At 36.9% G+C, this 26343-nt stretch overlaps 1 protein-coding gene across 1 annotated transcript in view; it reads right to left on the reverse strand.

Annotated features, from left to right (window-relative positions):
- The window catches only part of lgr4 (leucine-rich repeat containing G protein-coupled receptor 4), a 39633-nt gene that overhangs the window by 9757 nt on the left and 3533 nt on the right, over window positions 1-26343 (reverse strand). The window contains exons 2-13 of the mRNA XM_038283744.1: window positions 18936-19007; window positions 11971-12042; window positions 11373-11444; window positions 9028-9243; window positions 4783-4854; window positions 3356-3424; window positions 2289-2360; window positions 2074-2145; window positions 1854-1922; window positions 1679-1750; window positions 255-320; window positions 76-147 (exon numbers count right to left, since the gene is read on the reverse strand). Coding sequence (XP_038139672.1) covers window positions 76-147; window positions 255-320; window positions 1679-1750; window positions 1854-1922; window positions 2074-2145; window positions 2289-2360; window positions 3356-3424; window positions 4783-4854; window positions 9028-9243; window positions 11373-11444; window positions 11971-12042; window positions 18936-19007 — 996 coding nt within the window. The remainder of the gene's footprint in view (window positions 1-75; window positions 148-254; window positions 321-1678; window positions 1751-1853; window positions 1923-2073; window positions 2146-2288; window positions 2361-3355; window positions 3425-4782; window positions 4855-9027; window positions 9244-11372; window positions 11445-11970; window positions 12043-18935; window positions 19008-26343) is intronic.

A 26343-nucleotide genomic window follows, 5' to 3' on the forward strand; every position in this document is an offset into this window, starting at 1 on the left:
AAAAGTAAAAAGCTGGATTAAAACACATTTTTTTCTTTGACTCAAATTTGATATTGAGAGTGTGAAAAGACTTACAACAAACGCAACACTGAGAGACCCTGGAAAGTATCTCTGTCGACTTCTTGAATACGATTGTGTTGGAAGCTTCTGCAAATTTAAAGAAGAATTTTTGTCCTTTTTTGGAATATGTAGGTAAAACAACTTAGGGCGTATTTTTTAATAGCTTTATTAACTTCATCAAGGTCGACACTCACATCTCCTGCAGCCGGCTACAACCCTGAAAGGACGGTAATTCCGTCACCTCATTGTAGGACAGGTCACTAAATAAAAAATAAAAAACACTTCAATAACAAGATAAATCAACAGGGAAACAGTCTAATTATGTGCATCGGTTTTCCTGTATCTTAGGAGGAGGCAATTCATCATTTTGTAAAATAAAAGCAATGTTTTTAACATCAAATTCTTAGAACTTTAATTATAAAACATAACCCTAACACAAAGAATTTCCAGAAATGTCCTTCCTTAACAGCTACAACCAGTTATTGAGTTATTGTGGTGTTTTTCAACACTTTGGCTAACAAATTGGTCCCTAAGTCTAATGGAAATGACAAAAAGCTTTGGGAAAGAGAAATTCTCTACAAATATTATTTTCATGTGGTGATGGAACTGGTATTGGAAAATGTAACAAGAATATTTTAATGAACTGTAAAGTTCATTAAAATAGCAGAATCATTTTACAGGTGCTGTGGAGGGCAGATAGTCTGGAGTTAAATTCCTTTCAGCGGCTTTTCTTCATCATGGGATTTGTAATTTAGTCACAGCATAACAACACCTGAAATCCTCAGTCAAAACTATAAATTACAGAAACAATTCATTTAAAAAAGGAAGGTGGGGGAAAGAAGATTGAAATTCTAAAAAGAATACAGATTTTTAGGTCACAAAATTGAAAATAAGGATGTATTTCAAACATTTAAGGCATAAAAAAGATCAAATTTAGGACTTTATGACTTCTACGACCTTCCAGAAGCCAGGAAGAAATGCTTACCTTAGATGCTACACTGTCACAACTTTTACTTTACCTTAAGTTTTCCTTATGGTCTCCCACATAGTGGGATGGGTTTTGGCAAAGGGTATTTTTCAGTTGAAATAATAAATAATGCTTTTCTTTTTACTGCTGTAAACCAACAGGCTAATTGTACAATAGCAGCAAGCCACTTTTCCATTATCTGGCAAAAACATAATCATTTGGTTTCATGTTATGAATTGAAATAATCTTACTATTGAGAAGCACCACTGTGACCAGATTAACATCAAGATTTACACACAATAACCTGAAGTAGCAAGCTGAAGCGAATGGGAACAGGAGGAATTCAGAGCATGCCCTGAAAGCCAGACTGAATGATGTGATTTACATTGACACTGGAACTACTCATTTAGGAGTTAATGGACCCCCTGCTGTCAGTCCAAATGAGGTATTCATGAAGTAAGGCTGCAGCATATCAGCAAAACATGTAACTGCAAGGCTGTTGGTCTAATGGACTTTTGGAATGCTGAGCTCCAATTTTAATTAGAATGTACTTGTTTTTTGCAAATGCAAAAAAATATATATGTTATGATGATTGTTTCATTTCTTAGCTCTAACAACATGCCAAAGGTTACAACTGGAAGATTCCCTTACAGTGTCTGAAGCAACCTGAGATCTTCACACAGATTGGTGGGTATGGATGATATCTTGGTACCTGAGAGAGTCCTACAGGTAAAAAAAAAAAAAACAAGTTGCTGGATATTATCATCTGACAAACAAATAACCAAAAGCAGGGAAAGGATAAGACAATATTTTACTTTTCACTTACAGACTTTCCAGATTATTAGTCAATGTGAGAATAGGGAAGTCCTTCATCAAACTGGCACCACGTAACATCCTGCAAGACACATTTAATAAATACTAGAATGCATCTTCTTAAAGCTGTAGTATTAGTTAGGGGTGCTGTAGAGCACACATAGTTTGCTTTAGTCACAGTTGCACTGAGGAGGTCGGAGAGATGTTGACTTGTGGTCTAAAGTAAGACTTACAGGGAGTGCAGATCTGAGAGATTTTGGAAGGCTGAAGCACCCACAAATGACAACGGGTTGTCATAAAGATGTCTGAAATGAGGCCAAAAATAAAGGGGAGAGCACAATGAGTATGGCACCATCTTCTGGACATTCATTCTGTGCCTAAACTTGTATCCTTAAAAAATAAAAAAACAACACATGCAGGCTTGTCCACAGTGTGAGTTTGACCTTACATGGTTCGTAGCATGGGGTTGTTGTGAAAGGCCCCTTCTGGAATTGCAGCAATATCATTGCTGTGAAACCCGCTGCAAGAGGAAAGTGAAGGGGCAGCGATTAGATGCTTATCTCCAGTGGTAGGTTAATGTGACAAAGGCAACATAGCAGATAAGACCAAAACTAACATTAAGAAAATACATTAAGTTCAATTAGATGAATTAAATTAAGAACAAACAAGAGAACAAACTTGCAAATATTACTTTAGAAACCAAAAAAAAAAGAAAATCAACAGTTTCTTAACTCTCTTTTTAACATCTAAAACACTTATATTAAGATCCTTAAATTTAGATTTTTACAAAAAAGCAATTCGTTTTTTTTTTTTTTTTTTTTACATAAACAATAACGTTTTAGAAATATTTGGTAGAAAATTAAGCAGTTTATGCCCATTTCCATGCAAAACTTCCTAGGCCTAAAATGATGATTTTGCAATGAAGACAATTACTTTTCACCTAAGGCTAGCTTTACATGCAGTCTTATCCCTCTGTTACATAGAATAACACGAAACACAATTTTGTATTTGTATTAAATTTGTGTGATAAAAAGACAATTTGAATATCTGTATAGAAAACGGAAAACTGCTAAAAAAAAAACCTTGAACTAAATACATTTAAGCAACACTGATATGAAATTTGTAAATATGTGACTATAACCTTTCATATGGCTCGGCCTCTTCTGTTTTTTTGTTGAACTTTATTGATCTCACACAGGTGAAATTTACCTCGACATTTTACCTACCCCTTGGGGAGCAGTGGGCTGCCATTGTGTGGCGCCCAGGGAGCAATCGGGGGTTAAGGGTCTTGCCCAGAGAGGCAGTGAGTGGGGATTGAACCAGGTACTTGCAACCTTCTCAGAGCACAAGAGCAATGCTTTAACCACTAAGCCAACACTCCCCTTTGCACTAAAGTTTTATACTTTTCAAATTTAAAACTTCAAGTACAAATACTTGTCATTTCTAACATATACACAACATAGGATATGGCATTAGCCATAACTTGATCCTAATCTTTAATCGCTTCATACTTACAGTTCCTTCAGTTTGGGCAAGGCTTGTATTGCTTTGGGAAACTCCTTCAGGTTGTTAAAATTAAGATCTCTAAACAAAACAAAAGCAGAAACAGAGAGCGTTACAGAGAGCTGTAGAATGAGAAAAATGAAATTAATCATGTTCTTGATTATTGGAAAAGTCAAAGATAGCCCAAACGTAAATAAAAAGACTATGAAAGGATGGAGGAAGTTTTAAGTTCCTTTCATTATCATTACAGGAATTATACTACTAACCTTAATGCAGATGGACCATTGAATCAATGATAATAGATAAATTGGTTCCCCAACACAGTGTTAAGTTAAGAGTTGTTTTTTGTATCAAGGCAACAAAAAGTTGCAAGATTTCAAAGAAAAAAAAACAAGCATTAGGTTTATTAATTATCACTACAAAAAGCTTCCATAAGATTAAGTCATTTTAAGTCATTTATTAACTTTTCTGTTAAAAAACATCATAAAACTCAAATCTGTCTTTATTTGGTTCCTGCTAACAAATTAGTTTTTGTCTTATTTTGCTTGTTTCTTATGTATTTTGATGAACTTTGGTGATTTAATGACTTCAACTTTTTTTGGCCCAGGCCGTACCGATAACAACACCTGAATTAAGCTGCCTAGAAATTAAGTGCAACCAATATTATTGAGATATTAGTTATCAGTATTATTTCTGTTCTTTGTTTCTAGTATTGCACAGCTCTTCTCTGATCAAACTAGAATAACTTTGTTGGGTTACATGATATTATGTATAGAACTTATAAAAACCAGTCTTATATAAGACTAAGAGCTGAAAAACAGAAAACTGCTTCCAAACGCCTGTTGTCAAGGCAGATAAGACATGTCTCTATTGTTTTTACTGCAACAGGCTCCAAAATGTCGGGTATGAATCTGCTCACAATGATATAAAATATCTAAGTGGGAGATTTGTTATATTTGATGCAAAAAAGAAGCAGAACATGCAGAGTGCATTTCAAGACATCAGCACCAACAACCATGTTGTTCAAATGCGCTGCAATGCAACTTTTAACAAAACCGTAATCTACAATGAATATCGCTGATTTTTGTCAAGACGTCAGAGGAAAGGTTGAATTTCAGAGTGATCAGCTGACCGTTCAGGAAACTGAGCATCAGTAGCTTTTCCACTAGGCTGTGAAGCAGTAGGAAGTGAACAGTTGGGAGGGAAATTTTGATAAGCATCATGTACTTTGCTCTATTTATCCTAGAGCAATTAAAGGAGGAAGTGGACACAATGATGTCTGGGGGACTGCAGCAGAGGTGGGCGGGGGAGCTGTTGGCACATACAAACTAGAGTCCAAAAACCCAAACTGACTTAAACTGATACATAAACACGCACAGACATGCAAGTATACATCTGCACACACACATAAACAAAACACTGAATAGCTGTGGACTTACAGCGTCTCCAGATTCACCAATCCAGCAAAACAGTTGGCTCCTATCTCCTTAATTTGGTTGTTATGAAGATGCCTAGAAACACAAATTGAGTTTATATGTGAAATATTCAAACATAGTCAAATATTTACTACTCACATACTTGCATACATTAGAACATTAGTAGAAATATTATCTACGTGCAACATGCTAAGTGAATGGAGTGCCTGCACTGTATCTGTTCTAAGCAGCAGAGCTGAGCTCACTAATAAATTCAGCTCTTTTCTTCCTGTTTATTCTGACATGTTTATAGAAACCTTCACCAGTACCACTCTGTGTGCATGGGTGCGTGTGTGTTTTTGTTTATGCAAATGTGAAACAGCAATAACAACTTTGGTGAAATCACCCCGAAACTAACACAAGATTTCCACTTGGAAGGTGGAGCTTTTCTCTCAATCGATAAAATTAAGCTTATATCACTGATAGAGGCTAAGCAACAGCTTCTAATGTTAACTTTTTCAATGTCAGAAATAGAAATAAAAAAATAAAACAACAACAACAAAAAAGGCACGTTTAGCCTCCAATGTGTCTGCATGGGGAAAAAAACAGCAAAACATGGGTAGAAACCTTAAGAAAAAATACTTTACAAAAGGAAAATGATTTTAACAAAGCTTTGTTATGTTGTTTTTATTATGTAAATATGGGAGGAAAATACATGTCTTATTTCTTCATTGCGTTGCGAGGCAAAGTCTCAAACATGTACGACTGTAAGCTTTCTAAATCTAACAAAGCTAACTGCCGTCCTTGCGTCCCCTTCCACAACAACTTTGTCCCCGCTTTCCTCCTCTAAATAAAAAATGTATGACGGAGACTCATCCACAACCTCCGACACAAAACTCTCCTCCTCTTGCATTTTTCAGCTTTCCATAACGTTCCTTGACAGTGTCGCTTCTAGGTCACCAATTTACTGCTACTTGGTCCCAATGGATATTCCCATTGGGAACCTACTAGCACATAGTTGCTAACTGTTAGCAAGATGCTTCAGACAAACCGGCCACAACCAAACTTGCTTGCGAACCTTCCGCCACAACAATCCTGCCCCCTTAATAATCGACCAATCACATTCACTGTATTCACTAAAGTCAGGCACCACTTGGGAGAATTCGGAAATGTAAGGGTTGGAACAGCCGCTTCCCTACGACTTTAACCATCTGCCTGTTGAACATAGTCTCAACAAATCTTCAAATACCTCTCTGACACTTTAGAATCTTACAAATTTCTAATATTTTAGTCTTGCAAAAACATCCATCTGATGTTACTCCTGGTAATATAAAGAAAAGAGGAATAATGATTAATTATAAAAAATTGTGTTTTCCAACTTTAAGACATTACTAACATTTTTATAAATGTTTACCTAAGCTATGATACATCAAATCCCTCCTATCAGGGATTTTTCTCCTTGTATTAGATAGATTTTATTGCAATCTTCTCTTGAAAAGGCTTGAACATCCTTTAGGAATTTATGGAACAGTACTAGTTGTTTAAATATTCTATTTTTCAAATTTCAATTTGTTTGTTAATGATCAATCATTATATTCCAGAGGTATTTGTTGAGTACCACAAAGATCAGTTCTTGGCAGGGCCGTCACTAGGTTTGAGAGACATGGGTGGCTTAGCCCCTAGGTAAGATATTGCGCGCGCTATGCGCGCGCCGAAATTTTTTCAGTGCACTTTCTAAGGCGCTGTCTATAAATTCATTATTTTAAGAGCAACATACCTGGGAAACACTTCCCTCACTAATGCTACTTCACCAACTAAACTACACCAGTTAAAATGTGCTAAATTACAAAGAGTAAATGGTAGGTGCCATGCATTACTGCATAAATGGAAGAAGGCAAGTGGTTCGCCACTCATCATAATGGAAACCTTCTACAGAAGACAGTTGTCTAACCAACAGACTCCCAACATCTTCATAAACCCTTAACCTGGCCATTCATCTTTCCCCATCTCCCCTGCACCCACAACCTGTCAGGAACCCCTGTCTGCTTTGCAATAACCCTGTTTCTGTGTGTGTGCTTGGTGTGTGTGTGTGACCTGGACTTTGGCATGTCTTTCTCTACACCTGGCACAGAGAGAAACACATATATGTGAGGAACTTAACAATAAATGCAGCATTATCTTTGATAGATTTCTGCTTAATCTAAAGTTTAACCACAAAATACAAGTTGCATAAATGGACAGTAGGCAATAGGCAATAGCATCATTGCAAAGAAGGATATCCTTGAGACTTTTTCACATCAGTCTGACAAAGTTTTAATGCAAATAAAGGAAGTATTTTTAAGTACAATGTATTAATGAAAACACAAAATCAACAGTATATGAAACGTACAACTTAGAACTATAGTCAACCCAAGGAAGCACTACCATATCACACAGTGTCGCCCTATCAGACTGGTGGCACATAGATATGGGAGAATTATCCTGCCATAATGCAAGAGCACATAACTTCAATTAGAGAAAAGAATTTCATCTTCTTGCACTCAAAACTTATAATGCTCACACTCAAAACATGCGCTCTCTCTCAAATATTTTCTCTTCTCTCAAAAATCTTTGTTTCTTCTCTCAGATTTAAACAGATATTTTCTATATTATCACAGATATTTTTTCCTCTCGCTTGCCTCCATCTCCGCTCTGCACGGGTCTCAGTTACGCTCTGCTTGCGGATTTGTTTTGCTCTCTCAGACTGCAGTTGGATCGTTGCCTAGCAACCTTTCCAGCCAATAGAACGACAGCCTCGGAAAAGGTGCGCTTGTTTAACCCTACGGAGTGTGCCTGTGCTACTACGCCACTTATAAAGCGTCAGCTGAAACTGCTATTTACAGTAGTTTTGTGGCTGATTGTTGTTTAGAAATAGAAAACCTGGTTTCATTTCTTAGTTTTGCCCTGGATTTTGTAGCGTTTGTGGACGCTACGTCGCTACTTGATCAAAACAATAACGTCGCTACAGGAAAGTTACTTGATAAATAAAGCAGCGACGCTACGGTCAAGCTACTTGAAAATGTAGTTAAACTAATAGCTTCGCTACATGTAGCGGCGCTACTGCCCATCACTGCTCCTGTGACAAAACTATTATAATGATGCTAGTAGGCTACAACAACATCGTGTTTTCCCACACCACTGACTTTGTTCACCATGGTAACGTAATTCCTACTGAATCAGACAAGCTATTAGGCCTATATTGTCTCTTTCCTCACTCCAGGTAAAGTGAAGAAAATGTAAACCGCTGACATCAAATGGCAAACTCACCGTATGTATCTGCACGCAACCATAACTTTCCTAATCAAGCTCGATGACTGTGTGGAGATTCAAAGGGCGCGCTGTTGCTGCACTGCAAAGCTGCTATGGTCCAGTTGATGGCCGTGTACCACGTGACGTGACGCTGGACGCGGAGCCAATGAAGGAAATGAATATCCTAACGATATTAATAATTGTATAAATAATTGTGTTTGTAAATAAACTAACAGGAACTTATCTTCAGATTAACTTGCCTTCTTGGTGGCTCGTTTTCAGTGCTTTACTGCAATTGTTTGGGGTTATATGGAAAAAAAATCAATAAATAAAAAAATAACAATAAAAATCGCAAAATAATTATGGGGTGGCTAATACCAACGAAGGGATGACTTCAGCCACCCTAAAATAGATCTAGCCACGTCCCTGGTTCTTGGGCCAATTGTCTTGACTATGAACATGCTTTCAATAGGTGAAATGATCAGACAGTATGGGATAACCTTCCACTGTTAAGCTGGGGCTATTCAGTTTTATTTCTCCATAAAGATGAATCTAACCTGCTTCCGTTTTTAAATTAAGTGAAGACTTGTTTGTTGTCTTTCGACTTGAGTCTTTGAGGAGTAAATCCTTATTCACCTTATTTGAATGATATTACATTTGGTAACTTGGGACTATTTTTGATTAAGACATTTCTAAATTCAATATTAACCAGATTACTGGCATTTTCTTCTTTTCACTTCCAGATTATAATAAAATAGTCCATGGTTTTGTTACTTCAAGGCTGGTTTTTAATAGCCTTTGCTGAGGAAACCATCATTTATAGCCAATTGGACCTCATGGTTTGGTGGTTATGTTCCTCTGTACACGCCCTGCACTAAGGCTAACTCTCCAGAGAAATGAGTCAATCATATTGTAAACTCTTAATGCAACACTGAACATTCATATCCTAAACCACAATCAAACCAGAAGCTTAAGACTTACAGCACCACCAGACTAGTCAGGTTTCTGAAGGCGTTGTCTGGGATATACAAGATGCGGTTCAGTGCCAGAGTCAGAGCTTGGAGGTTTGACTGGTGTCTCAGGGAAGTGACAGGGACCTCGGTCAGGTGGTTGTCATCAAGCCAAAGGTGGCGAAGCTGTTGGAGACCTTCGAAGCTTTCGTCAGGAACGGTTGTAATGTGGTTTGCATCCAGACGACTGCAGATACAGAACATACAGAAAAAAGAAGTGGATTGAAATTGAGGTGATATTTAAAAAACATGATTGTTTTTAATATCTTTGGCCCTGAAATCCAGTAATAAATGTGTAATTTCATTTTATTGATATGCTCATGACAACTCATTATAATGACCTATTTGCAGTTTAAAAAAATCCTTCAAACAGAGAGACTTAAAAGTCAAAATTTGACCCTGATGCTTCTAAATGAAATTAGCTCAATTTGAATTCATAAAATATTCTTTAGCCCTGCTTGAATATTTTAATCCGGATGACAAAAATCACTTGCTTTGAAATTTATTTTATGACAGGGGTCAAAGCAGGTTTAATTTCTATTACACAAGGTTCCCGGTCCAGATAGCTGATATAGCAGATAGTCGAATCTTTTGCGCAAAGCACATATGCACAAAAGGAGCAGGGTCGCAAAGCCAAAGACCTGCTGCCCCATTTGTATTTATTGTTTTCCTTTATAAATAGGGGGGTGAAAAATAAAATCAAATCTGGAAAAAATCGTAAATCAAATTAAAAATAAAGAAATCAGAGATTTAATCTTTAGGCCATATTGCCCAACCCTTGAGCAAGTCATCATGGGCCATCAAATTCAGAAACAGACAACTGTCCACTTGTTAGTCTTAATTATGATAAATCTTAATATGTCAATGGGAAAATAACATATTTTAAAAGCACTGAATTCAATTTACACTTAAATGAGACAAAAAGCTAAATTAATTACCAATATTTTGAGATGGACAAAAATTGCCTTGAGGATGACTGATAGTCTTTATTTAACCAATAAAAGAAAGCCTAAGTGTTATTTTCTGTTGAAGAACACAGTTTTGTCCTGCTCTCCTCCTCAACTGAGTGTCTAACCCTCCCTCCAAATTCCTCAAGTATCTGTGCTGGAAGAAAAACAATCTTGATTGACATGCAGCTATCTCAGGCTTAAAACAAACTAAGCCTTTCTTTTACCGTAGCATATTTCTTTAGGGAAAGACATTTAAAATGAACAAAGCATCAGTTGAAAACACTGAAGAACAACTCAAAAAAGAAAATGAGTTGCAAAGTACCAGGAGAGAAAAAAAATAAAGAAAAATGCATTTTTATCACATTTCGACAGCTGGATTATTCTACACCTCCCTTTCAATGTAAATGGTATCTTGTATAAAATCAAGTCAGAGAGGAAGCTGTGAATGCTGACAATTTACAGCTGAAATAAACTGAAAAAGAGCACAAAAATTATCCATTTCTTATGTGTAAGCATATTAGACTTTGGAGGCTAAAATGTGTGTTTTTACCACTTAATGGGACATTTTGTCTTCGCTGGAAGTAGAATCAGACTGTTTAAACAGATTTTTAAAATCAACACTTAATACAAAGCACAGCAGAAGTACTGGGCCAATCAGAGAGATAATCATCGGGTACTGCTGCTGCAGATCTGATATCACCAGTCAGCAATGCACAGGGGAGGACACAATAACATGGATTTTTAAATGTTAATCAGAGTCTAACCACCCAATATGGAAGGTGGCAACAGTAGAGGAATGTCATCAGCTGCGAGAGAGAATGAGCAGAGCCTTATCTGACACTCAAAGCAACAGCACCGAGACAGGCTCTATGCATGCCTTCAGTACAGTGTAGCTGCCCTTTATAACCCTAAACTAACAGTTCAGATATGCTGTCTATAGAGCTAGTTTTGCATATATTTGTTAGGTAAATTTACAGCAGCCGACGTTTAGATCTTTACATGTATAAGTAGATAAACTGTTCTACTGTATCAAAATTGGTGTTGCCTTTGCTCTTTGGATGTGGGTCTACTGGAAAATTAGATGGAAAAATAGATCCTCACTTTGGATAGAGGGTTATGTAACATGTTAATTGAGCTCTGTAAATAAAAGTATCACATTTATGCTGTTAAAAGGGGAGATTTCTTTTTGAGGGGTGCATATAATTATAAACCATGCTCTGCTTTTGAAACAACATTGAGTAGCTTTTATTGCATTAAAGCAGGACAGAAAGCATCAATCTTGCAGTCACTCCCACCCCAAAAAAAAAAAAAAGCATAAATAATTGTAAATATCACATAAATGCATGTTTTAACAAGAAAAACTTACAGAGACTGTAGCGAGTGAAGGTTTTTTAGTGCTGTGCTGGATACAGTTTTCAGTTGATTATTTTGCAGCATTCTGAAATTTTAAAAATAAAAACAGGTCAGAGAAACATTTTAATACCACATATTGAGAGAAGGTATTTTAAGACTTAATATGTCATAAAGTGTTTGAACCTTTTGTAACATTTTTTTTTATTATATTTTGTTTGTAGGTGAAAGCTCAACGAATAAATACATGCAACTGCAATCTAATGCTGTTGTTGAAGAAAACAAGAATATGACCCTTGTGCTTGATGGAAAGTTAACAGAAAATTTGACTTTGTTTGTCTTTCGAGCCATACAAATATGTACATAATTAGTCTGACGCAACCTGGCTGATGCAGTACAAAAGTTAGAGGAGAACTTACACTTACTTCTCTGTTGGTGAGTTTTGGGCTCATATGAAAAACTATATTAAGTCCATTCCAAAAGATTTAATGAGGATACCATGTTCTAGCAAGCTTCGCTATGTAAACGCATTTATGTGGAAAAATTTGCATTCCCATATTTGTGAGTCTGTGTGTAGAACAGTGTGTGCATTGGCAGGGAGGGTGCGTGCTTACAGAACTTTGAGCTGATGCAGACCAGACAGGGCGTCAGGGTGGATGAATGTCAGGTCATTCCCAGCGAGTCGTCTGAAGGCAGATAAAGAATCAAAATTGCACCTTATCATTGAGATAAAACACATTTCACAAGTTCTATGAACAATCTCCAGCAAATTTGATATATCTGTATAGAAACTGTAAGGAAAAACTAAATTTTAACCAAGCATTACTTTGGATTGAAAACTGCACGCCAATCCTCTGGGAAGCTTAAATTCCGGCTCTCAAACTGATTATGGAGCCCAAGGGCTCATAGACATGTGTCTTTGCAATGGCCTTTCATCACTTTAGCCTCATTCCCACTGAAATTAGCGGGTTAACGCCTGTTTTTCAAACACAGGTTGACCCACTAACAAGTGAGTCGCCGCATAGTCAGTGGGCTTTGTTTCATTCTTTTATCCCTCCAAATCTCTTTTACCAGCTCTACGCCATGTTTAACGAATGTAAGCAGAGTTTCTTAGGCTTGTTACATCAGACAAAACCGGCGCAGTGTGTTGACGTCCATATGTTGCGTTAAATGGTATCGCGTAAATTAGCGGGTCGACCCGGGTCGGATGTGTCTGCAGTTGTTTGACTCAGGTCAGTGAGCTGTGTTCACCGTCACTAAAACCTGATTGTTCCCGGTTTTAAACGGTTCTGCGGCCAGTGGGAAATAGTTATTTGTCTGTCACTCATCAAACATAAATCAGGGCATAGACTGTGCGATTTTTTTTGCCCTTTTTTCGGGCGACTTTCCAGTCGTGTGAGAATTTTTCGCCTTTCAGCCTACTCCGTGTAGTGTACATGAGGTAACGAGGGGCGATAAGCCTCTCACGACATCCTCCCGATCAAGAAATGTGAGGTCGGGACCGACTGTCGTGGGCAAATCGCTCAGTGAGCAAAGAAGGATTCTTCTTTTTCTTCTTCCTCTCAGATGTAAACACAGAAGCATGGCTTGGGTGCGAGTGAAATGGAATTCTTTCTGTAAAATTGACAGACCGTAGTAGCAATGTTTGCTCAGCCATGTCTTTGTCCAAATACGTCGCCTTTTCCTTTTAGGACTTTCAGCACAAAATCGCACAAATTGCCAAGGCAGCATGTTTTACTCTAGCGAGCTACATATTCCTCCTCTACTCATTTGGCTTCCGGATAGACGAGTCAGAGTAACGCCATCTCACTGCGGAGCAGAGTCCGATGTGGGATTTTTTTTTTGATGTACAGTGTGAGGAGGTAGATCGCATCAGGCGTCTGGCTGAACATGCATCGTTAGCTGTAAACTCACACTGTATGACGAAACCTTGTGGTTTCGACGCACAGTGTGAGCATTAGCTGCGTGCAGCGATAAAAAAAAAAAAAAAAAAATCGCACAGTGTATGCCCTACTTTAGACATACCCACAAATATCCATCTCCATAGATCGATTTTAAGCTAATGCAACTTCAATATTTGGTATTCTTATTAAAAGAACAGTAAAAAAAAAAAATAATAATAATAATTCACCCAACTTAGACTTACACAACTATATTCCCCTGAAACAGTTATCATCAGACAGCTGCTTCAGTGCATGTCAAAATTATTTAAGCGAGAGGGGACACCTCCCTTTCCTGCTGGGAACAGGAAGTAAATAGGAAACCAGGGTGTAAATAAGCATGGGACAAGCTGACTGGGACATGGAGCCCAAGTGCGCTATCTTGCCTGAGAGATTAGCAGCAGATTTATCACCGTGCAACATGAGTCAGACCAGGCTGAGTTCCCAGCAACAAGAGCTGCTATGTGTGAGGCTGAGAATCAGAACCGTCCGTGTAAGAGCACCAGTAGGTGTGAGAAATTACTAACCCTGGCCTGGAGCTTGAGAGTGCAACATATCTATTCTTGGATATTCAAATCGAGTTGTTTTATTTTTTTTTTCTTTGCTTTAGCACCATGAACAAATGCTGAAACACTGCATCCTTTTAAGTGTATGTGCTGGAGGACCCCATACATTAAGAGGTCTGAAAACATACAAACTGAACGGAGCTTTTGAAAAATGTACGTATGTGACTAATATCACAGTGATTCTTTTTTTCTAAGTGGCTATATCAAATCAGGTTCAGAGCTCATTTTTAATATTCCTGCTCTATTTCATATAGTGTATAAAAATAGTCTTGTTTTATTATGATTGCTTGTTAATACTCTTAAGACATATACAAAGCACAAGGTATGCATGCAATACAAAGTAAATATAGTTAACTAAGGGTTTTTTTCCAATAAAAACTAAATAAACTGAGAAAACCTTTCGAGGATTAAAACATGAGATGATATTAAACAAAGTTGATTGCTTTTTTTGTGTGCCATTTTCCTCTGCACAAAAAATTTTATAAAAATTGCATGGGGAATTGCCATTGCAATCCGAGTCAGGATATCTTAAAATTGATGGATATAACATTTAATCTCAGCTATCCTTTGATTATTTTCTTTTATAAATTTAGCCATGTTATTAAAAAAAGGTCGAGTTTTATCAAAGCCTACATGCAAAAATGTCAATTTAACCACTCAGACTTGAATTATATCATGTTGTTAACACTCACAACCAGGTTATCAATTAACATTAAACAGTTCCAATTACACAACTGAGAACACACAAACATTAAAACTTATACGCAGCTTTGCTCTTTCAAATAATAATAAGTGAACAGTCAATGTCTTAAAGTAAGAATCAAACCCAAATTTATGAAAACCATCATCCTTAAAGAGACGCATATAAAAATGTGCCATAGCCTGAAATAGATCCTAGTTTGTAGTTTTTTAATTGTAAAAAAGCACAAACAAACATGGTTTGAAAAAATACTTCGACTAGCCTACGGGTTTCATAACCGAAAGTGCATTTCCTCGTAAACCTTTAGCAGATTTATCACCTGTTGCTCCAGGCTCTTTCATTGCTGTTGAGAAGCAGAGGCAGACTCGTCTAGTTGTGCAACCCTCCAACAGGTCTACCTTTCAGTAAAAGTTTAGTAACACTTGAATTTTAACCTTTTTTTTCTTTAAAACATTACTAAAAACAAATAAAAACCATAACTCCACCTCACAAATACACCTTATCAATGCCTTTCTACATGTACAAGACACATGGAGCATGTGACACAGATGATGAAGGGATCTGTACCACTTCCATTCTTATGTGTAATTTTTCTGTAATGACGCTTGGCTTCAGATATGTACCAGACAGGAGAATGTAGAGGTTCGTGGTTTTTAGATGTAAACTTAAAACTATTTTGCAAACATATTTACACTAGGGCTGCAACTAATACTCATTCTGCTGATTGATTATCATGTGAGTTATTAGATAAAAAGGTATTCAACTTAAATGAAGAATCTTTTAATATTTTATTTTGGCATAATACCTTCTCTGAGCTAATTGCATCTCTTAGAATCCCTTTACTAATAATTCAGCCCTAATTTACACCTCTTTAATTTTTTTAAATATTTTGTCACTTTATTACTACAGTTTTCAGTCATTATTTTAATCAGCTGTGGATTTGAAATAGAAGAAAAGTAATATGTGGTTTTCAAAGTTTTAAAAATTGTTTAAAAAGTGTAGCTTGAGTATGCATTGGACCCCTGGAGTCAATATTTTCAATGCAATTTTATAAGCAAGGAGGAGTTATTTCTGTGAGTCAAAGAATCGATGCGAACAGCTGGGATTCCTTAAAATAAAAAATGTTTGCATATTTTGGTTGGACTCTGTAAAATGCCTTAAGATAAAATATATAAATAATCTTGTGGTAATCTTAAAATCTTACATTTACTTTTTTTTTACATTTTCCAATGGTCACTCTTACATAAAAAGACAAACTTGGTGATAAAACCCATCTACAAACTGCAATTTTCAGTTTTCAATTTCTAAAATATATATGTTTTAAAGCTACAGTGTGTAATTTTCAGCGACATCTAGCGGTCAGACTGCAGACTGCAGCAACATGAACGTCTCCCCCCCACCGCTTCTCCCCCCCAACAGTACGGCGAGCGTTACGGGACAAAATGTCTTCCACGACGTCCGCATCACCTACCTTCTCAAGTGATGAGGTTTGTTTACATAGATAATTTTACAGATAGTATTTCATTAGTCTGTGTAGGGTATAGATTTCATGTAGACTTAAGATAATAAATATACCCGTTATTTTTTCTACGTCGTTGTGACGTTTTGGTGAGCTGCTTTGCATGGTGATATAAACAGACGAAGTAATTGTAGTCCTTAGTTTAACAGCGAGATTGTGTTCGCTGGAAGAATATATATTCCCCGTTTACAGAGTCCAAGTCTTGTTTGTGGCACGGGGGTTACAAGGCAAGGAAGAGGGAAAGGAAGAGGGCAGAGAGGCCGGGGTGAGCGTGCAGCTGGGGCCAGGCGAGAGAGGGGAGCCAGCGGGGTGAGAGCAGAGGAGGAAAGGCTTGAAGATCTCCAAAGGAGCCGGAGAGAAGTAACCGAGGTATATATCCAGATAATTATTTTACAGAAAATTACTGAATCATTACCTGTGAAACGTCAGGGACGTTGCTGAATAAGTATACTGGAGAGTAACAGCATCATCACGCAGCATGTTATTGTTTTAGACAGGTCTGAGCATCCTGTACTCCAAAAACTGCAGTGATATTAGACAATTGTGTGTATAGGATTAATTACCTGTCCAAGAGAAAACTGGCAACTTGAGCGTCACTTTGAAAACCTTTTTCCTCCATCAGTGACTTCCATCGTGTAAATGCCGTGCCAATGTTGATCCGTGTTTTTTGTCGTTTCTTGTCACTCTTGCGTTTATTCTCGTCGTGTTTCCGCTTCTTAGATGACGGGGGTTCGGTGTCCGCCGCTTTTCGTTGTGATACAGAGTAGGCATGATCCTCCATTCGTCTGATGTTTGGCCACACAGTGCCAAACAGTTTGCAAAGTCACTCACGCCTGCCGCCTTGTTCACCTTTCTTGTTACTGAGGCGCAGTATACCTGCTTCTTCTTCTTCTTTGGTTTCAGGCAGACTAAACGCTTCTCAGGCATAATACTGCCATCTACTGTTCAGTACCGTTTCAGTTCATCTCTCTCAACTTGCCGTAGTTATTTTCGAGCGTCACGGGAGATCTCGCAATCGCTAGTTTGTTGCCTCTGCGCTGCCGTAGCGCAAAGATGTCAGCCTCCATGGCTGCGAGACCCGCTCCTATGTAATTATAAATAACGAATTCTAAGGCAACGCAAATGTTATGGTTAAAAGGCTGAGCTCATAGGTGATGATAAATAACATAGTTATGTATAATATATTAAATTTCTGAATTTATATGCCTGTAATTATTACACACTGTAGCTTTAATTAATAATTTACCCTACTTACAATTTACCAAATACCAATAATAAATAGGGTATATTTACACTACGCCGTTTATACTACTCAGTTTTGTACATCTTTGTGCAGGGCCATCTAAAGGTTCCAATTTCTGAGTGTATAAATTCTTTTCAAAAGCACATTTCGTAGATAAGATAATTCACTACTAAAAATGTGTATGACTGTAATTTTATGTTATAATTAAATCGAGCAAAAAAGTGTTTTACAATACAGATAAAAGTTTACCAAAAGTTTAAAAACACTTGTGGGGTCTAATAAAATTTCAATGCAGAAAATGAATCTTTTTATAAGCACAAGTACATGTTCCTTTAAATGTAGTGACTACAAATGTTAAATTATAATTAGTTAAATACTTAGAAAAAAAAAAAAAAATTTCTAAATGTATTAGAAAAAAAAAGGCTGAATAAAACCGAGGCAGACACTTTGTGAAATAAGGGCCTGATTGCTACATAGATAGGACTATCAATCACAGGTTACCGTTTAGGATATAAACAAACTGCAGAAAGAGACAGACAATATCTCTGTCATCAAGTCTGTTGATCTTCTGGGCATTCAGCAAAAGAGATTGCGTGACTAAGAAGCGGGAATATTTCTTTTCTCTTTTCACCTCCCAGTCTAAGGATGGCCTGCATGTTTTTTTTTCCTTATTTTGCTGTCAGCTTGCTCTGGTTTTACCCTTAGGGCCTATGCTCTGGATCACTGACAATGCCGAAGACCTAAAGCCAAAAAGTTCTCCACCAAGTTAGGACAGACAAGTCTTCTGATTTTTTCTCAGAGAAGGAAAAAAAAGATTAAGCAAACACAATTTGACCAAGGGTTTAGGTCATTCAGTTCATCAGTTTTGATGAGTTTGGAGAAGACACTGGTCGAGGAGAAATTGGGCGAGTTTTTAAGTAGTGTTGCGATGGAAACCATTGTTTTGCCCTGTTCCTTCCTGCCTTGCATTCCAATACACAATGCGATGAAAACTAAATTGGTTTTCAACAAAGCGGACTGAATTGGTGTAAGAAAAAGAAGCATTGAAGACTGAAAGATGCACCAGAGCTGTAAAAACATCCTTACAAAAGCCAGGTAGAGCAGGAGGCTCTGGAGAATTTTAATTCATTGGTCATTTTGTGGGTTGCGTGTTACCTGATATCAGGCAGACAGATTTTTATCTTCGAATCACAGCAGACACTGAGGTATTTTAGGAGCAAAGAAAAAACATCCACCTAGATTAGATTTATGCCCATTCAACAAGGTCCATGCGCACAGATGTTTTTGTTTCTACCCTCATAATCCCTTAAAAGCGAAAAATTCACGCCGGATGTTACATGGCTGCTGCTTTAATGCCAGTTACCTTGCAATGCTTTTTTTACCTGAGCTGTATTACATGCTTTATAACCTCCCTGGCTCAGTTCATCAGTGTTGAGTGATTTGTTGCCTCCTGCATGTTTTCCACACCTGAGCAGGAGGGAATGCTCTACACCGATGCAGTGGGTTTTATAATGCTAATTTAAACACCCAGGTGCGTTTTATAACGATCAGCCCTCTTGTCAACATCGTTGAGAGTAAATACATCTTTAACACGATAAACAAAGTACTCACAGTTCTTCTAGGTAGGGGAAGTTCTTGAAAACATATGCTGGAAGCTCAGTGATGTTGTTCATACTCAGATCACTGTGGAGAAAAAAACAACAACAAAGAAACACAAATTTAGTGGAAGATATTGATGATGCTTCAAATGCTATCTTACTAATATATATATTTTTTACCTGTCGGCAATGAATAAAATGTACCAAATTCTCCTTTACCAGTGTTTCAGCATTTATTTTAGAAATCCCATCAAATAATACTTTATATAATGGTTAAATCCACAAAAAAAACTAAATACTACTATTGCTTTAAACTCTAGAAAAAGAAAACCATGAAAAAAAGCCCTTCTATTTAGCCTAAAGGATCTTCATTTTTTTTTTAAATCAACAAGTAAAAACAGACATGTAGCAGCATGAAAAGTATGCACATGGTACTTGATGTACTTCCCTATTGAATCCACTATGAATATATGCGTTTAAATTTGTACAAAACTTGTAAAATACCTTACTTCTACTCTATTCTCTAATGATAGTAAAATGTAAGGATAAATGCTGCAGAATGCTGCCATCATGCCTCCTGGGGTTGAGAGGAATACAATGAGGGCAAATTCAAGCCTGAATGTTTCATCTTGATTAGAATGAATTCCCTCACCTGGTCTAAAGAAAAGACCCCAACATACCAAGATATAAAGATGTTAGAATATCATGACCAGGAGAGAAAAAAATAAAACCAAAGTACAGAAAAATACAAGATTTTTAAATTAAGGAACCCTCTGAACTCTTCTTCTTTTTTTCACTTCCAAACTGACCATCTTGAGTTTCACTGCCAGATCTCTATCGGACCTTGTGTGTGGGCCCCTGAATCCTACATGGATCACGTTGCTCTTTCCCCGCAGACCCAAATACACACACAGACATATATGCACAAACAAACCCACAGGTTTTAAGAGGTACACCCTGACAGGACCCTCACCATCTCAGCGACCTATGTCTCATCTCCACTTACCTGGAGATTCAATTACCCTACAGCCTGTTCAGCTACAACTTTTCCATCAACATCTAGCTCCCCCCCCAAACCCCACTATGGTCTTCTTTCTACCTTGTCTCCTCCATTGGTGGTGAGCTGTAAGCAATGTTTCATTAAACTGCTAGTGGTCAATTGGGTATATTCCTCATTCCTCACTGTATTTTCCTCCAAGTTATACACAGATTGTTTAGATGTCTAAACCAAATGAAGGGCTTATGGTGAATGACTCTATCACTCTTCCTCCCGCCTCTGTGCCTGCTGCTTTACTCATCAAGGTCCTGGCCTGTCCCTGCTAAGCCTGATTTCAAGAGGACACCGAAATACAGCGGTGATAAATAGTGACAGGCTTAAATGCTTCCACAAACAGGTATCTGCAAATTCCTATCCCATGTGCCCTTTGGATTTATTTTAGCGAGGAAGCAGCGGATAATCTGGGAGAGTGAGGCATGCTTTAAAAAAAACTGTAACTCTAAGGCAGAGGCCCGAGTTAAACATCCACACCTATTGTAAAGACATTAAAACAAGTTTTACAGACAGTCAAAATAAAAATCCTTTAGCAGTTTTAAAACTTGCTTGTCTTCAATTTTAAAGTTATTTAATTACCCTTTTGAGTGAGTCTTATTTAAGGTTTGCTTTACAACACACCTACATCTGTAGGCAAATGAATGCATATTTAACATTATAGGTTTTGTAACTGCCACAAACAATGTAAGACATCATGTTTTGACATCAGCACATACGTTGATTAGCAATTACATTATGAGCAGCTATAAATTGTAAACCATCAGGAGTGACTTCGGTAGGTAAAAGTCTTTAAAGGTATTTGAACGTCAAGTTACTGCCTTTTTTATTACACTTACAAACCTTGGATGTCAAAGCTGATTCCATCTGCTTGTATTAACAACTGACACCAGAAGTAAAGTTTATTCCTAATGCAACTCTATCTATAAACGTTCACCATATACTGATGTTCAGAGTAAATTCTAAGCTTAATTTTAATTGAATCAATAAATGTTTTCTCCCCATCGAACATTTCTGAGACTCTTACTCCTCACAACACCTGCTCCAACCCACTCCACTGCTGTGACCTATGGAATCATCTGACCAGTCATTACTCTGTGCTCAAACCAGATTAAATACACTGGGTTGTCAAGCTTTTATGGTTAGAAAACATATATATATTTTCTACAAATGTGCTTCTAACTGATTCTAAGTATGTTAAATGTATATTTAAATTGTTTTATGCATTTTATTTGCTTTTTAAAATGTGACATAAAGCACATTGCCTCTCTATTTTGAAAGGTCCTGTACAAATAAACCTTATTTTTTTGTAATCTTTTCAAAAGTTCTTCAGTTTTCAGATATCTATACCTATGAATCCTTTTGGGTTTATACTCAACTGTGCATATGCATATAAAAACCAAAGTGCTTTTAGACTCTAAGTTGTCGCTCTTCTTGTTTGACAAGTGCCACTCACGCTAAAGGAAGACCATTACAAAAACTGGGCAAGCACGACAGTCTAGAACAACAGATCATGCCTACGACAAACTACATTTCTGTAGTAAGACGCTGTATGCAAAAAAAAAATGGTAGGATATAAACCAGGTGTATGTAGCCGCCAAGCAAGCCTGAAACATTTCAAAAGCAAAGCCATAAACTACAGAAGTGATAAATGCCATCGATATTTTACATAATAATTCCAAAAGATTTCTCTGATGCAGTTTTTGTGAGAAATAAGGGAAACACTGCTTCTCTATTTATAATACTGGCCACCTGAAATGATTTTTACTGCTACTCTTCCCTATATTTTATATAGTGTATGATATATATTAGCTACATGAACTGTATAAAGAGAGCCCAAGAGTCTAAATTCCACATAGAATGATGGGGTCACTGTAGGTAATATGGGTTAATTGTAACTGATGGAATCCTGGTTATATTTAACAATAATGAAAGTTACCTACTATCAAGGGACATTATTAGGGATGGGAATCGAAAACCAGTTCCTGTTCAGAACCGGTTCCATGTGTTCCAACTCTAAACCAGAAACCAGCAGTTTCCTACCTCTCTTTGGGGTTATTAAGGGAGTGTGCCTTTCTCGTTAATCCAGCCCTTCATTGCTAGCATGTTTAATTAGAACTACTGGTAGCTGGAATTCTTACATGACTCTAGCTATTGCAATTGATGTAACGAAACATGCTACCAAGTTGCTCCACAGTTCAGGGAGCGAGAGAAAGGTGACGCTCGTTTATTGAAATCGGGGGAGATGAGTTTATTTCCCGAAATTGTACATTAATGCTTTTTAATTAAACGGATGCCTTCTTGATTAGATTTAGATGACTGTGACGAGAATCAATAAGGAATCGTTTTACAGAATCGATAAGGGAATCGGAATAGTGAAAACCTTATCAATTCCCAACCCTAGTCATTATGTATTATGGGGTTTTAAAGTCCAAGTTTGGTAAATTTTTTGGTACCCTTTTATCAAATACAAACCAAAACTCTATAGAACTCTATAAAGAAAACCCCACAACTGACTTTGGTAACTTCCAACAGGTTTAAATTTAGGATTGTTTGATTGATGTTTAGCTCCCTATCTGCTTTTACTACTGATCTAGTTTACATTATCGAGCCTTATGTAGAAATCCAAGAATTAAGCCATTAAGCAGCAAATTAAACATTTTCATTAAGCAACCACAAAATTTAAAATATATGAGTTTCAGTAATATCTTTGCAATCCACAGTACAAAACTGTCTTTTTGTGCTCTCTACAGTACTGTTTTGGTCTTAATGTTAGTTTCTCTTTAAGCACAATAATGACTGCATTGGTGTATGACAATTTACTGTTTTCAATATCATTGTCCATAGTTTTACCCAAGTAAAGCACAAAAAGAAACATTAATTCATAATGATAATACTTCAATTAAGTGCCAAATATAGATGGGTTAGAGTTAAGCCTGTTTAAAGACATAGGGTTGTCAGGCCCGTACACATTTCAAGCTAAAAGCCTGGTGCCTATTTGCAGATAAATTAACCAAATAAAATTTGTTGACACTACACTACATAGTAATTTCAATGGGTATCATAAACATCTTAGGATGTCATTTGAGTCTATATTGGCCTGGAATAAAATACATACTGTACCTGAGGATGATACTTTTAGACAGCTACTCTAGACCATCAATGCAATGTTCCAAATGTTAGCTGTGTTTTTTTCACCCAATTACAATTACTTTTGAAGATTACTTCTGTTTAAAAACTCAGACATGTGGCACAGTGTGCTCATGACTGTTAAAGTGAAAGCAAAAACATGGTAAGATAAAGCAAGCCTTTAGAAAGGCTGCAATAGGGAATTTAAAGAAATCACAAAATAATTTTGAATCAGCCACTCCACGGTATCGAAAACTGTCCGCAAGAAGGAAAGTCCAAAAGAAATTGCAGATATGTACATGTTTCGTCATCCAAGGAAGGTCACCCTGAAAGGAAAATTTAAGATACTAAAAGAAATCTCCAAAAACACCTACAGTCTAAGTTTATGGTTGTACAACCAGAAGGGGAATACATTGGAGTTATTCAAGGAAGAGATCTTTTGTTATCTAAGAAGACAACAAGGCAAAACTCCCAGGAAGAATTGACTTATCTGGAGGATGAACCCGAGAGGCATGCACCAGAGATTAGCCAATACAGTTTTTTTAAGTCTAATGCAGAGACGATTATTTTCACATTAGTGTAACTGATCCCCAAAATGTGCTGGAGATTTTTAGGGGCTCATTCTTTAGGCCGCTATTCTTTTCGCTTCCTCCTTTTAGATGGTAAAAATAAAACAATAATAACTTGTTACCATAGTTAAACAAGTCTATAAATAGAAATAAAAGAAAAATGTATTAACAAATAAAATAAAACATTATCAACGAATTGTAAATGAAGGAAGTGGCAATGCAGCGCTTCAAGTGATCTCAAGGCTTGGCTGCTAAATTTACTAATGAATTGGTGAGTGCATGCAGGTATCGGGCCATGCTGATACAAGAAAACAACATGAGCATCAGCCAAAAATATCTGCTGATGTATGGGTCTATCTCTAGCATGAAGCAAGCACACCCTTCTCAGTAACAACCACATATTAACTGTGATACAAAGGTCTGAAAATGTTTGGGGATCCACTTCACCCGACTACCTCCCCTTCCCACATCTCCATCCCACTGACACGTTGCTGGGTGAAATAAACGTGAAAAAGAACAGGACTGACTTTCTCTGACTGTTTTTAGAGACGGGTGCTCTGCAAGAAGAAGGGAAGAAAATGATTTCAATGAAAGGGGGTAACAAGCAGGAAAGGTGTCTCATCATTTTTCTTTTTTTAATATATATTTCCATTAGAAACCTTAAGCAAAATACATCACATTACTTAAATAAAAATAATTTTACTACATGCTTATAAATGAACTAAAAGGCTATAATATATTGAGGTATTGGAGGTTGCTGATGTATCAGCATGGTGTGATTAAAAGCTTATCTGCTCTTAGCTCCTGTGTTAATACAACCAACAGTATCAGCTGTATGCGGTACAGGATGCAGCGAAGGCTGACAGACTATTTATCACTTTGTTTAAATAGACAGACAACAGGACTCTATGGGCATTTACTGAAGGATTTAACATATTGTGACATAACGTGTCAAAGTACTGTAGCATCAAGATCAAATACGGCAAAGTATCTGACAGAACAGTGAGGATCCTGGAGCCTCTATTCTGATCTACTGATGCTTGGCATCAAATAAAATCAGCATAAAATGTTCAAGTCACACAACAACAACATGCAACACCAATAATAATAACTGAAATGTATTGATCTCAAATTGGAGACATTTGCCTCTGCATTTAACCCATACACTTTGGGGAGCAGTGGGCTGACCAGAGGACCCAGAGTGGCAGTCTGTGGGAGTGGGGTTCGAACTCAGAACCTTAGGTTTCCAAGCTCTGTTTGCTAACCACTTGGCCGCCACAAAACCAAGGTTTTAAAAATGAATTTACTATAGCAGCTCTTGTATTCATTATAATGTTTAGGGGTTTTTTTTGTTAGGAGTTTCACTTGCCTGAGTAGAGCAGATAAATAAAGGTACATATAACTGTAAAATTTGTAATAGCCAATTATAAACTTGTTCAATATTCTCGAGGACAAGTTTAATAATCTTCATTGCCAAATATTGTGTAAAGAATATATGTTTACAGTTTTATCTGTGAACTGAAAAAAAAAATGATTGCGTTTGTCCCTTTAAAAGTTTGAATCAGTGTCTTTACTGTTGGTTCAATTAGGGCATCAATAGCAATTGGTCAGAAGAATTAGTTAATGTAACTGGTATTCTGAAGTAATGATGTGAGAAAAGAGTAGTTTTTATTTTTTGGAGCAGCATCCATGTTTGTGGCTACGACCAAAGATTCCAAATACATGAATGTAATACCAAAAACTTTTTTTTTTCACCTTTTAATCAAACACTGTTTTGTCTTTACTAAAGCAATGAACGTCATACTAAACACCATACTAAAGCAAACATAACATTTGGATGACCATTCCTGTAGCTTCAAACCTTTAGTCTTCTGTAAGCTGAAGGTTGAGGAACACATTGGATGGCTTGAAAAATAAGAAAGCATGTCCCACAAACTAACTGTAAGAGGAAAAAGAAACGGTATCTGCATGCTTGTCCTAAAAAGAGCAGTTTGAATACTTTTCATAAAAGGGAGGCATCCAAAACTCTTGCTAAACAGATGTTTGCTTCAAAGCAGGTAGAAGAAAACCTCTATTAATGCCATTACTTGTGTCATCAGAATTCAAACTAGCTACAATTACATAGTCAAATAATCAGATCATAAATGTTTAATGTAAACATCGCAGACAGAAGATTCTAATCTAATTCAGTCTGATCGAAAAAATTTATTTTATTCCGATACAACGAGGTGGTTTTTGCCAATTCTTATTCTGACTGACATCCTTGTAAACACAGATTTGATCTGAAATATAGCCGGCGTGACTTTTTAGCTCCTCACAAACATGAGACAGACAATTTGGTGTATATTTATTTTAAAATACCTGCTTAATTGTATTTGACATCATTCTTTAAATGGCTAAACAGATATGAGATTAAAACACACTCAAATTTTACAAATATTTTACTCGCCGGAATCACAAAAACAGGAGTACATTTTATTCAAAATAAAATCCCAGAAAGCCCTAATATGTTGCAGCTAAATTGTGATTCAAGAGAACTGAAACAAATTATTTTAAGTAAAGACATCATAAAATAGTGAGTTTAAGGAAGTTTAATATTCCTCCATCCATCCAGCTCTGCGGCAGAAACTACTGACTAGCTCCTTTCACCTCTACTGACTAAGAACAAAAGTATC

Source organism: Cyprinodon tularosa, unplaced genomic scaffold (genome assembly GCF_016077235.1).
Source record: "Cyprinodon tularosa strain WSP-4 unplaced genomic scaffold, ASM1607723v1 ctg197, whole genome shotgun sequence".
Taxonomy (NCBI): domain Eukaryota; kingdom Metazoa; phylum Chordata; class Actinopteri; order Cyprinodontiformes; family Cyprinodontidae; genus Cyprinodon; species Cyprinodon tularosa.